This window comes from Ranitomeya variabilis, chromosome 1, assembly GCF_051348905.1.
Source record: "Ranitomeya variabilis isolate aRanVar5 chromosome 1, aRanVar5.hap1, whole genome shotgun sequence".
Lineage (NCBI taxonomy): Eukaryota > Metazoa > Chordata > Amphibia > Anura > Dendrobatidae > Ranitomeya > Ranitomeya variabilis.
Genome location: NC_135232.1, coordinates 401,909,371 through 401,924,161, shown reverse-complemented (window position 1 = coordinate 401,924,161; position 14,791 = coordinate 401,909,371). Strand labels below are relative to the sequence as shown.

General features: G+C 42.7%; 1 protein-coding gene across 1 annotated transcript in view; it reads right to left on the bottom strand.

Moving 5' to 3' along the window:
* Positions 1-14,791, bottom strand: part of JAK2 (Janus kinase 2) — a 337,554-nt gene that overhangs the window by 31,176 nt on the left and 291,587 nt on the right. Inside the window, exons 11-14 of the mRNA XM_077249154.1 lie at positions 12,930-13,057; positions 9,748-9,882; positions 3,568-3,655; positions 1,298-1,425 (exon numbers count right to left, since the gene is read on the bottom strand). Of these exons, the coding sequence (XP_077105269.1) occupies positions 1,298-1,425; positions 3,568-3,655; positions 9,748-9,882; positions 12,930-13,057 (479 nt within the window). The remainder of the gene's footprint in view (positions 1-1,297; positions 1,426-3,567; positions 3,656-9,747; positions 9,883-12,929; positions 13,058-14,791) is intronic.

Sequence of the window (14,791 nt, the reverse complement as noted above, 5' to 3'; positions counted from 1 at the left end):
CCACAAAATTTATTAAAAGTTCTGGCGTTTTTTTTTTACCAGTAACATTTCCGGTGAGGAGCACGCCACTAATAAAATGTGCTGACTTCATTGTTGTGACACGTGATGCCCAGTGCCCAATCAGCACTGGCGTCACTGTCTCCGCCTTCGTATGAACTGAACATAAACAGGAAGCCAGAGCTACAGCTGAACCCTGGTTTCCTCTTCATGTTCAGTTTGTTCAAGGCGGTGACAGTGACACCGGCGCTGAATGGGCGTCAGGCATCACGTGTCATTCCACCGCATCACAGCCCCGGGACCAATGGAAAGTATAGGCTTTATTATTTTACCGGGGCCAGACTTTTAGATTAAGAAGGGGTTGCCCTAGTAGTGGGCAACCCATTTAATAAATTTGGAGCATATTACTCATGCAAGGTCCTCATTAACACTGGTATACGACACCCCAGTTACTGAATCAAGGCCTATGAGTTATTGTGTTACTATGTTTTCACAGACCATGGGGGTAAGTTTTCATTCCCTCTGTACTAGTTTCCTAGCATCACAAGGCGAGTTTGTGCAAACATTTTTCAGCTTTTTGCTCTTTGGTGTTGACCTTAATTTTCTTAAAAAAAAAAAGTGGGCAGGCTTAGTAAGGGAAAGTACAAACGTAAATTATATCATAAATCTACACACGTGGATGGCCAAGAGATGTGCCAAATTCATTAACAGGTGTGTGCATCTTAATAAAATTGGTACACAATACCTCAGTGGGTATTTGGCATAAGACTGATGTATAAAACACCACACTTGATACATTCCAAGCAAACCCAAGTAAATCTGCTGAAAAATGGGAAATCAAATAGGAAAAATGTGAGGAGGGAGGAGCTATACACTAGATAAAATAGGAATTTCTCATTTTACAGATCTGCCATTTTGTGACAAACCTGAACGCTTCATACAGTAGGCACTAAAAGTGTGACTGTGTCAGCCAAAAGGGGATTTCATTTCAATACTTAGTAGTTAAGTTAATACATTTTATCTGTGCACCTAAATGTACAACCTGGAAAAAGGTTAATGGTGTCAGGCTCAAAGTCCTCTAGAAGTACGGCATGGTTTCCTTGACGAAGAAGTTATGTACAAAGTTTATTTGAAAGAAATATAAGAAAATATGGTTCAATCCCCAAATGAAAAATCAGCATTATTATATGATATAACGGCCCTGATGACCGGTTCCTTCATCGGTTTAGCACATACAACAATGATTAACTTCCAGAAGAAAGCAATGCGTTCTAACCAAAAAAAAATAGTAAATACTCACAAGAAAGTGCATGGCCCACGCTAGCTGTTTTGAAACTTCCAATTTCCACATAATATTCACCAAGTTTTTGTTTTTCTTCAAGTATATGTCCAGTGAGCCAAATTTTGCATATTCCTGTACAAGAATACCTAACAGAATTTTTTTTTTTTATATAGGTTAGATAATGTTGTATATTTCTTTATTAACACATGATTCATTTCAAAAGACTAACTTCAACCTCATAATACAGTGCCCAATCTTAAAGTACAAATACTAGAATGGGTTGTCAATTATAGAATTATCCCAAATAATCGTCCAGCAACAACCATTTAAACAACAAAGACAGCACTTTTACATGAAATATATAAACCTGTGAACAAAAAAACATGGCGTGGATAATACTCTAAAAGGGTTTTTCATTTGTTCCAATAAAAAAAAAACATACACAAATTTAGCATAACCAAACCCATCAAAATCATAAAATCAAAGCCAGTGCACAAAAATAAAATAAAATGCCTCCCTAAAATATATCTACACGAGCCATATAAAAATATAATGACACTAAATTTTCCTTACCTTCCGCTCTATTATATTTCAACATGAAAATCCTATTGGGAATGTTGGTACAGAAGCACCAAATAAGTAACACACAGGCATACAGTGCATACAGGGTACAGTGAGCAGTAGATGGAGATATAGTGGCTCAGCGCCCCAGTAGATCGCCATCTGTAGGAAGTGAGCCCGCTGTTCACTTGTAATACACTGGCACACTATGGGCACTTTATGTTTTGCTTATGTGTTACTCATGTACCACTATTTCTTTTAGAATGTTTAAACATACTAAATTGTCTTTGTTTTCTGCTCTATTTAGTATCATTTGTATCTTTATATGGTTTGTGTATCTATATTTTAGGGAGGACCACTGTTTTGGCCATTTATACATTAGCTCATATGGAGTTTTAGTCTGTTTTTTTATTATCATGTCTTTGTGATTTTACTAAATTGACAAAATAAAAGCACTTTTTAGCGCATGCTTAGCTGTTTTTGTTAAATGGGTCAAACATAGGTAAAAGCAGAAAATCACTACTTTTAGATACCAGAGCTCAGTATCGGAACATACAAGCACATTTCCCAGGGAAATGTAGTATGGAATATCCAAACTGGCAAATCATAGTAGCAATCTGTGTGGCCAACTGCAGCTGATAAGTGTAACTTCAGCTCTGTTCATAATTGTTTTCAGGGGTCCGGCTTCCTGAAATTTTTGATCACAAGTAAAATGCAGTCTGTAGTGTTATCTTCATCTTCCAAAATAACTCCCAAACTGTGCATGTACTATGACAGCACTCACTGAACTCAATGGGGCATGCTAGGATTTACCCAAATCTTTTTGAAAACGAAGCCATTACAGATGTGACTATAATAAGGAAGTGTGAACAGAGCCTTATAGTAAGTGCCATCATCAATGAAAATTAATGTTTCTTTGTCATAACTTGAAGGAATAAACTTCATGTTATGGATATCCTGAATCCATATAATCTGGGAAATATCATATTCAGGACATGTGGATTAAAGGGAACCAGTCATGATTCATGCTGCCCAAACCACAGGCAGAATGATTAAGAGACCAGCTCCTTCATTACAAACATGCAGATTTTACTATGAAACAGCTGAAAATGGCAGCTAGTCTCAGAGGTATGTCCCTGCCGGCTTCTCCCTGCCCCACTTACTTAGATTGACAGGTCTCTCCCTACATATTTTTATATGGAAAGACCTGTCTGCTGATCAGGTAGGAGGAAGCCGGCACACATACCTCTAGGCACAGAGGTTCAAGTCCTTTCTCTGACTCTGCTTTTGTATGAAACTCTCTAGGGTTCTAGAGGGAAACATACCTGTCTGTAATGAGGCAGCAGGTCTTTTATTCATGTAACCCGTAGTTTGGGCAGCATGAATTACATCACAGGTTCCCTTTAAACCTTTAGGGCAGGATGTATATACTTTGTACTACTTGAGTTAAAGGATATATTCGTATGCTATCTATGCCAGATATTTGAAAACTACATCTCCACATATTAGAGAAATGCATGAATAGCCATTATCCAATACATTCACTGGAATTGTGCCTTTCTGACAATACAGGGAGGTGCCAATTAAAACTATCATTTTAACAGCAGTTTGTGCCACATTTCAAAACCCACATTATTGGAATGTTCTTGCTTCTATGCTGCTACTTAGTGTCACAGAGCACACCTGTAGCCATATTGGACAGCCGAGCCAATAAACATTCTACTTACTCTCATCGCCACATACACAGACTCCGTAATTCAGAATCAAATGTCTGTATGACAGCTGGCTCATCATGCTTGCTGCTTCAAAGAAAGACTGAAGATCAATGTAAAAGAAAGAGAGTAAAATATCAATGATAAAGAAATTAGTACACCTTTTGTAGTAAGGATAACAAGACCATTGCCAAGTATTAAAATCAATGAATACCATTTCATCACTATTTAGTCATGAGAAAATCAAAAGTTAAACCTGTATGAATTCTAAAGGTTTTCATAACTGGACATAATAAAAAAACATCTGGTCCCTGGAAGGTCTAAAATGAGGTAAATACAACCTCAGATAAAAAAACAACACAAAATAAATTGCAGTGTTATTATTTATTTACCCAAAACTAGGCCAAAACGTAGAACCAATGTGTGAAGCATTAATTACACCCTTGAATCAATAGCTTGTAGATTCAATGACTTGAAGCCTTGTGGTTAGTTCAGATGCAACTTTTCAAACTTAAGTCATGATATCATGTCCCTTCCAAATAAGCCATTCTTGTTCAGTCTTCTAAGTGTATTATCATTTACATTTACATTGAGGCCTTTATAGTCTGAGCTGTAGGTCTTGGGCATTTTGCTGGGATGACTTTCCACAGTCTTGAATGTTTTCCACTTGGGAGTAATCTCTCTCACTCTAGAATGATGGACTTCAGATTGTTTGGAAATTGCTTTATAACTAGAGATGAGCAAACCCGAACTTTAAAGTCTGGGGTTTATACCGGACAGCTTGTGTCGGGAGAGATGGAGAGAGAGAGAGAGAGAGAGAGCAAGAGGGGGAGAGTGAGAGCGAGAGACTTTCACAATGTCTTTCCCCCTTATCATTGTGTTAACACACGTCTGAATGCTCCAAACCAACAAAAAAGGAAAAAATTCTGATTTTAATAGATGTGGTCATAGTGCTTAATAAACAATTAGTCAGGGACATTTGATTAGCAGCACCTGGCTACAACTTTCCCTCTTTAGGGTATGTGCACACATTGCGGATTTTGCTGCGGATCCACAGCGGATTTGACGCTGCGGATCTGCAGCAGTTTTCCATGCGTTGTACAGTACAGCAGTTTTCCATGCACTGTACAGTACCATGTAAATGTATGGAAAACAAAATCCACAGTGCACATGCTGCGGAAAAAACCACGCGGAAATGCAGGGTTGTTTTTTCCACAGCATGTCAATTCTTTGTGCGGATTCCGCAGCGGTTTACATCTGCTCCTCAATAGGAGTCCGCAGGTGTAAAACCGCGGGTGAAATCCGCACAAAAAACGGGGTAAATCCGCGGGGAATCCGCAGTGCGGTTTACCTGAGGATTTTTCAAAAACAGTGCGGAAAAATTCACACACCATTCCACAACTTGTGCACATAGCCTAATACTTATGGAAGCAGTAAGTGTGTATTTAAAGAAAGAAGGCTCTTTCAGAGCAGAAACGAGTTGTGTTTTTATATACCGTATTTTTCGGACTATAAGACACACCAGACCATAAGACGCACCCCAAATTTTCAGAAGGAAAATAGGGGGGGGAAAAAAAGTGTCAAATGGGGTTCCGTCTTACAGTCCGAATTCAGCTCACCGGAGGAAGGGGGGGTGGGGTGGTGGTGTTGGGGTTTGGCACAGGTGGAGGAGTGGTCACAAGGGCGCTGTGGCCTCTGGGAAATCCCATCCCAGGCTGGTGCGGTGGTGCTGCCCTGTGGTGTGGCGGGGCCTCACCGGCATTTTCCGACAGGTGCTCTGTGAGGCGGCGCTCTGTGGGGCGACAGGGCTCTGCCGGCATTTCATGAATGAGATCTGAATCTGAGCATGCGCCGCCCCGGCAACCATTTTCCTGGAGACCACCGCATTGCAGGAATGGATCTGCGCGGGCCTCCAGGCTTTCACGAAATGCCAGCGGAGCCCCGCCGCCCCACGGCCGTCCCACAGAGCACCGCCACCACCGCCCAACAAGCCATTGAAGCAACAGAGAGCCGCACCAGCCTGGGAAGAGAGGCTGCAACGTCAGACTGGGACCGCCGCCACGTTATTTGTAAGTATATTCTGACTATAAGATGCACCCCCATTATCCCCCCAAATTTTTACAGTTGGGAAAAATACGGTAGATTTATAAATTTTTTCCTGCTATTATTTCTTGTAACCAGCATGCAAAAATCATTACTGTTGGATTTTTAGAATAAATACAATTTTACAAGCACGGAAGTGTTATCACTGCTCCGAACATTACCCGGAGGTATGTTCCACATCTGACATCCATTTGGGATTCCTTCCACAAGAGGGAAGCGCCTCCAAAATCTCTCCTTTCACATTTCCACTTGGAGTCATGAATAGAACAGGACTAACACAACTCCACGCAATTCGGATGGGTGGCAAGCCACGAGGTTGGATCCCAATTATTATCAAATTCCAACATAGCATTGTGCGTATTTTGCACAACCGCCACAGGTGAGCACATATATATGTATCACCTCTGCCATTTTTATGTCATTTATTGCGCTTAAGTGGCACTCTCTTGATTTCAATCTCCTTTCTTCAGCCTCCTGCAATTCTCATAATAAACAATTAGTCAGGGATGTTTGATTAGCAGCACCTGGCTATTACTTTCCATCTTAATACATATAGAAGCTGCAAGTGTGTATTTAAAGGGAATCTGTCACCTACTTTTTCATATATAGCTTCGGTCACTGGATTATGTACAGCACTCTGTAACAGCATTCTGTAATGCTATAGATAAGCCCCCGATGTAACCTGAAAGATGAGAAAAACCAAGTTAGATTATACTCACCTGGGGGGGGGGGCAGTCCAGTACGGTCCGATGGGCGTCGCGGTCCGGCGCCTCCCATCTTCATGCGATGACGTCCCCTTCCTTGCTTCCTGTCGCGGCTCTGGCGTACTTTGTCTGCCCTGTTGAGGGCAGAGCAAAGCACTGCAGTGCGCAGGCGCCAGGAAAGGTCCTAGAAGCCCAGCGCCTGTGCACTGCAGTACTTTGCCTTTAACAGGGCAGATAAAGTATGCCTGCTCAGGAGCCGCGACAGGAAGCAAGGAAGAGGACATAAGGCGCCGGACCGCGACGCCCATCGGACCTGACCGCCCCCCAGGTGAGTATAATCTAACTTGCTTTTCTTATCTATCAGGTTACAACGGGAGCTTATCTACAGCATTACAGAATGGTGTAGATTATCCCCTTATGGCGGTGGCCAAGCTTATATACGAAAAAGTAGGTAACAGATTCCATTTAGGGGTTTTTTGTTGTTTTTTTTTTTTTTTTTTTACACACTGTTCCTACATTTTGATCTAGTTTTTGTCAAATAATAACATGGTGTAATTTATCACGTGTTTATCTGAAGTTGCATTTACGCAAAAAGAATAGGAAGGTTAGTATCCTTCAGGTGATTCCATAAAGTATGACTTAATACATCACAGGAAGAAGTACTGAAAACATACAATTTAATATACACTGCTCAAGAAAAATAAATGGAACACTAAAATCCCACATCCTAGAGATCACTGAATGAAATATTCCAGTTGCAAATCTTTATTCATTACATAGTGGAATGTGTTGACAACAATCTATATATATATAATTGTCTAAGGTCCACTTCCGTGTGTCTGTCTGTCAGTAACGGAAATCACGCATCACTGATTGGTCGCGGCCGGCTGGGCGCGACCAATCCGCGACAGGCACAGTCCGGCCGCGAATTGGCCCCTCCCTACTCCCCTCCAGTCAGTGCCCCCTCCATACTCCCCTCCAGTCTGCGCCCACATAGTGTTTTAGCAGTCCGTTAAACGGACTGCGTTACACCGCGGCATAACGCGGTGTAACGTAGTCCGCTAACGCTGCCATTAACCCTGTAAGTGTGACTAACTTTTTACTATTGATGCTGCCTATGCAGCATCAATAGTAAAAACATAATAATGTTAAAAACTAATAATAATAAAAAAAATTCATTATATTCTCACCTTCCGGCGTCCACGGCAGCCTTTCCCGCTCCTTGCGACGCTCCGGTCCCAAGAATGCATTGCGGCAATGACCCCAGATGATGTAGCGGTCTCGCGAGACCGCTACATCATCACGGGTTATTGCCGCAAGGCATTACTGGGAACGGAGCGTCGCAAGGAGCATCGCTAAAGGCCTGGGCTGGATACGGGGCCGCTGGAAGTTGAGTATATAACTATTTTTTATTTTAATTCTTTTTTAACAGGGATATGGTGCCCACATTGCTATATACTACGTGGGCTGTGTTATATACTACGTGGCTGTGCAATATACTACGTGGCTGTGTTATGTACTACGTGGGCTGTTATATACTGCGTGGGCTGTGTTATATACTGCGTGGGCTGTGTTATATACTGCGTGGGTTGTGCTATATACTACGTGGGCCATGCTATATACTACGTGGGCTGTGTTACGTACTGCGTGGGCTGTTATATACGTGGGCTGTGCTATATAGTACGTGGGCTGTGTTATATACTGCGTGGGCTGTGCAATATACTACGTGGCTGTGCAATATACTACGTGGCTGTGCAATATACTACGTGGCTGTGCTACATACTATGTGGCTGTGCTATATACTACGTGGCTGTGTTATATACTACATAGCTGTGCTATACACTACGTGGCTGTGCTATATACTACGTGGGCTGTGACACTTTCGCCTGGGGCCCTCAAAAACCTGGAGCTCGCCCTGGCTTCACTGAATGTCGCTGATTGTTCGCGGCCGGCCGGGAGCGACCAGATGCAGTCCGGCCACGAATTGGTGCGGGATTTGAACCACGCTTCGCCAATTGGTCGTGCCCAGCCGGCCCGAATCCTGTGTATTCATTGCATTATTCTGAAATCTTCATAAATAAACTACATACATATTCTAGAATACCCGATGTGTTAGAATCGGGTCACCATGTAGTGAAACATAAAAATGATCAATGTAAATCAAGATTAATATCCTACGGAGGTATGGAGTTTGAATGACACTGAAGATGAAAGTGGAAAATCAAACTACAGACTCATCCCACCTTTAGTGGAAATGCCTCAAGACATGGAAATGATGCTCAGTAGAGTGTGTGGCCTCGACGTGCCTATATGACCTCCCTACAATGCTTGGGCATACTCATGATGAGGCGGCGGATGTTCTCCTGAGGAATCTCCTCCCAGACCTGGATTAAAGCATCAGTCAACTCCTGCACAGTCTGTGGTGCAACGTGGCATTGGTGGATGGAGTGAGACATGATGTACCATATGTGCTCGACTGTATTCAGGTCTGGGGAATGGGCAGGCCAATTCATAACATCAGTGCTATCATCAAGCAGGAACTGCTGACACACTTCAGCCACATGAGGCCTAACATTGTCATGCATCAGAAGGAACCCAGGGCCAACTGCATTTGCATATCGTCTCGCTAGCACATGGAGGGCTGTGTTGCCCTCCAAAAAAATGTCTTGGTGTTCTCTGGCAAATGCCAATCACCTTGCATGGTGTTTGGCTGTGAGCACAACTCCCACTTATGGACATTGCGCTCTCATACCACCCTCATGAAGTCTGTTTCTGACAGTTTGAGCAGACACATAGATGTTCGTGGCCCGCTGGAGGTCATTTTGCAGGGCTCGGGCACTGCTCCTCTTGTTCCTTCTTTGTACAAAAGAGGATATAGTGGTTCTGCTTCTGGGTTGTTGCCCTCCTACGGTCCCCTCCACGTCACTTGGTATGTTTCATGCTCTGGACACTGTGCTGACACAGACACAGCTACCCTTTTTGCCTCAACTCGAATTGATGTGCTATCCTGGATGAGCTGCACAACCTGGGCAACTTCTGTGAGTTGTAGACACCGCCTCATGCTGCTGTGCAATACCTCTACGGGTGAGAGTAATGAGAAAATGCAAAAGTGACCAAAACAACAGCCAAAAAGGATGAGAACAGAGAATGGTCTGTGGTCACCCCCTGCAGAAGCACTCCTTTATAGGGGTTGTCTTGCTAATTGCCTATCATTTCTACCTGTCGTCTGTTCCATTTGCACAAGAACACGAGAAACTGATTCACAATCGGTGATGCTTCATAACTGGACAAGTTGATTTCACAGAAGTGTGATTGATTTGGAGTTACACTGTGTTGTTTAGGTATTCCCTTTATTTTTTGACTAGTGTATTTTATGTGTTAGTTGTACCTCAGAATAGTTCCGATGTGACTTATCCAAGACTTTGAGAAGAACTTCTGTTTCATGCATCTGATTGTAGTCTCCAATTTCCTCCCGCTTTCCTCGAAAAATCTTAGTAAAAGTACCCTGCCCAAGATTTTCTACCTATAAGGTGCAAAAATGTAAATGTTAAAATGTCTACAAAAATGTCAAAATCAATTTTTCAACCCTATTGGGCACTATTATCTATAAACTAACACAACATCTCCAAATGTGTGATTAGTGTTAATATGCAACTCTTAAAGCTAACCATAGACTTAAAGGGGTTGTCCCACGAACAAAGTTAATTTTAATCTCTAGATCATGGAATAATAAGTTCCACAACTGGATGCATTTAAAAAAAATGTTCCTGTGCTGAGGTAATCTTATAAATGTGCCCCTGTTATGTACTGTGTAATGGCTGTGTCTGACTGTGCAGGAACATGGTATGATCATACCACATCTACTGGGCAGGGGAGGATGCAAAAGTGTAAACAGACAGAAAAGCATGTGATTGCATATAATTCTTTGACATAATTTTTTTTTAAAAAACAGGCAGAGAAATGCTTTATTTCACAAAGAGTATCAGCTGCAATCCCCTGCTGTCCTGTCTGTATACTTTCTTTTGCTCTCCCCCTGCTCAGGAGATGTTGTATGATCAGTACATGTTCCTGTACGGTCAGACACGGCCATTACACAGTACACAGCAGGGGCACATTTATAAGATTATCTCAGAACAGGAACATTTTTTTTAAACACATCCAATTGTGAAAATTATTATTATTCAAATATGTATTGCTTAAAATCATCTTTAAAATTACGTTTCTTATTGGGAAATCTCCTTTAAAGAGGTTTACTCTTTTCATACATTTATGACCTATACATAAATGTACAGTAGATGTGGGTCGTAATAAAATTCTGATTATCTCGAGAATGGGATCTATCAGCGGAGAAGTAATTAGAATTCCCATACAAATTAATTGGAATTCTGAAGACCTCCACACTAACAGCATCGGGCATCAGAGACACATTTTAGAGATTGATGCATGCCTCAATGGTGGGACCCTCATCTACTATACTATACTATATATATTTACTTAATACCCCGCAGATATGCTACAGGTATATCAGATAGGCATACCCAAATGGAGTACCTCAGAGGAATATACAAGTATTTCATAATACTGTATTTTTCGCTTTATAAGACACACCTGATTATAAGACGCACTCCCAAACTTGGTGAAGAAAAAGAGAAAAAAAACATTTTTTATGTTCAATGGGGGTCTGTCTTATAATGCTAGTGTTTGTCTTACAAATCATATATATGTCCCTCATCCTGGTATCTATATAACCCCCATCCTTGTGCTGGCACCTGGCCCCCTTGTGGTGCTGGCACATGGCCCCCCTGTGCTGCTGGCAGGCACATGGCCCTCCCAGTCACTATATGCCCCCCTGTGCTGCTGACACGCACATTGCCCCCCCGGTGACTCTATATGCCCCCGCTGCTGGCAGGCACCTGATAGAATAACAAACCCAACCTTCCGATAATGGCTCTGTGCTCCCAGCTCCTCAGTTGCCTTCCTGTTTCCCGGGCATCGGATCATGTTACCTGGTCACACAGTGATGACATCACTGTGCTGTGCCGATCACATGATCGGATGTCAGCACAGACACAAGAAGGAAGAGCCTCGGGAGAACTGGGAGCACGGAGCCATCATCAGAAGGTGAGTTGTGTTTGTTATTTTATCATGTGCCTGCCAGCAAGGGGGCATGCAGAGTGACAAAGGGGGGGGGCTGGGGCATGTGCGTGCCAGTAGCACAGGGGGCATATAGTGACCGGGGGGGCCATGTGCCTGCCAGCAGCACAGGGGGGCATATAGTGACTGGGGGGTAAGCCATGTGCCTGCCAGCAGCACAGGGGGACATATAGTGACGGGGGGGGGGGGATGTGCCTGCCAGCAGCACAGGGGGGCATATAGAGTGACTTGGGTGGGGGGACCATGTGCATGCCAGCAGGAGGCATATAGAGTGACCCGGGGGGGGGGGGGGGAGATGGGCATATTCATGATTGGAGGGGGGCAGAGTTCAGGCACGTGCAATATGCGCCGCTCCCCTGTCAACTAACTCGGGGCGGCTTCAGCACCGAGATGATGGACAGCGGGTGCAGTGAATATTACATGAGGCTAATGAGCGGGAGCACTGACCTCCCGCTGTCTCTGCAGCCCGCGGCCAGCCCACTCCAGCACCCTGTATATGAGTGAAATTTCCCATTGTAAGATAGAGGATGGATGTGCCTTGCCTCCCATGCATTTTTTGTGCGCAATAGTAAACTATAGGATTGTTGCATTTACCTCCATCAACTAAGAAAAATACAATAGGTAGAGGATTACTGCTATAAATTAACAGTTTAGATCACTGACAAGAATCATCACATCTGTGCTTAGCGTACGTGGAAATGACAGTCAGTGGCGGAGAGGATGGTCTTGTTAGTATATAAAAGTTGGAAATCTGTTTCCTCAATCATCCTTGCTTTTCCAATATAGTCATAGGATGCCAAAGACTGGAGGTAACCAAATAAAATGTCATGTAGGAAAGAAATACAAATACAAAACAAGGCAGCTTTCTTGATATGAATGATATGCGGTACTGCAGCTCAGCTCTACTAAGCGAAATGGGGCTGAGTTTCAATGACACAAACCGTGGACAAACGTTTTGCTGCTTTTAGAAGAAACGCCTTTAAAAGTGGTATTCCCATCTCTAATAGAATATCCCAATATGTAGTAAGTGTAATAATAATATCAGCAAATACCTCCAATTACAAATGTAGTACAGTTCTTATGATTCACTACGTTGCTTACCCCATGTGCAGGGCATTGCGGTAGCTATCTAAGTAGTTATCTAAGAACTAAACAACTGTCACTATGTCAATGATTGTAACCATGGATACCTAAGCTACTGCAAAGCACTGCACTTGGTAAGCGACATAGCAAATCAGAAGAACTATACTACATTCCTAATTGGAGGTATTTGCTAATATTATTATCACAGTTACTACATAGTAGGATACGATCTTAGAGATGGGAATACCACTAAGTCGTATTTAAATAAATGCATCTAACAATGAACAGGATAGCATTCACTGTATATAACAGTGTCTCTACAGAGTAACATACATAGGTCAAGTCTTCGCTCCTAATCTTGTGAAAGACCATTTGATTGACATTATTGTGTCGATGTAAGGAGGGTGATGTTGGCACGTCTGAATCCTTGTTGCTCCTGAAGATAATCAAGTTTGATTTTTCTATAAAAGGCAAAAAAGTTATACAAGGTAAATATGTTGCACTAAAATACGTATAAAAAACCTATATATTCATTTTCTTAAAGAAGTCGTGTTTATGTGACAACTCTACTGCATATCTGCAATATGGCATCTGATTGCAGAGGTCAGGGCTCATGAGAACAAGTGCTCACTGTGCCCTATTTAAATGCCGCGCCATTCATTGTCTGTGATACTGAATGATAGAGTAGACAACGCGGCCATCTTTTAAAGTTTAAAACACAATACTCATCATCAATGACCATGCCCGAGTACCTGTTCTTGTGATTATGGTCATACTGATCAACCAATATTTTTCACATAATTAATCTATTTGCAGTATTAAAGCCAAAAGGTCAGGTCTTCCTAGTGAAGTCAAGATGTTCACATACCCTGTTTCCCCCAAAAAATAAGCCCTAGCAGGAATTTTCAGCCTTTTTGGAGAAGGCTTGAAATATAAGTTCAACTTCAAAAATAAGCCCCAGTTGCAGTATCACTCAGCTCTCACCAACTCCACTTGAGTGATACTGCTTCCGGCCAGCAGGGGGAGCCAACCGCTGTGGAATGCAGCGACGCAGATTTATGCTTGAGATCCCATTCACTTGCCAACGCTTTTGTTTAGGGTTTGATAAGTGCAATTCTTTTGGTGGGTGTCTGCTTTCTTTTGGGGGTAAACAGTAGACAGAGTATAATAAATGTAAAAATGGAAATTAAAATATAAATATTGTATATATTTATTCAGTGGATTGCACCTTATACAATGTTGAAAAATCAATAGAGTGGGAATAAATGCCCACCTCTAAATCCATAGGATGTTATAATGTCAAGTACAATACAGCAAAATGTGAGAGTTTATATTAACATGTAACTTTAACTAGATAACTAAAATGTAAAAGAAGTGCTGCCTAAAAAAGGGAAAAGGAGCTCCAACTATGGTATATGGCCATTGGCCTAAGTTGGAGGCCCAGAATCCTCCAGGAGAGACCCATTTTACTCTGCACTAATTACTATAGAGACCCTACTGGTGCTACACGTTCCCTGAAGACTTAATCGAGGGAAGAAACACGTGGAGATGCAGAGAGGGAGAGTGCAGGGCCTCCTTATTAGGGCTAGCTGTGGACTGCCGTTGTCGGGGTGGGAGCTTTTGCAGTCCCTATAGGGATATATATGGCCATACTATATCCCGTATCTCCTGGATTGATTCTCACCTGGATGGACATGTTTCACCCTACGTGAATGAACATCAATTTGGTGAGGACGTTCCTATTTTTCTTTCATTGCTTGGTTGTGTTATATGCCATAAACTGTTTATCCCCTTAACGACCAATGCCGTCATTGGACGCCTCCCACTGTTTGGTGCGGGCTCCGTTGGTGAGCCCGCTCCTTTTCCAGCACGTCAGGTGTTTTGAACAGCTGAAGTGCCGCTAAGAGCTGCGGGAGGAATCGTGATCCACCCATGGCTGTTAACCCGTTAAATGCCACTGTCAAACACAGACAGCAGCATTTAACATGCATTTCCGGGAATAATGCCGCAAATCCGCCCATCGGAGCCTCCCATCATGTGATCGCAAGTCACCGATGGGTTGGCACGACAACCAGAGGTCTCCTGGAGACCTCTATGGTTGTCACTGACAGATTGCTATGAACGCCACCCGGTTGTCGGCGCTCATAGCAAGTGAGGTATTCTGCTACATGCAGACGATCTGATTATCACCTGCA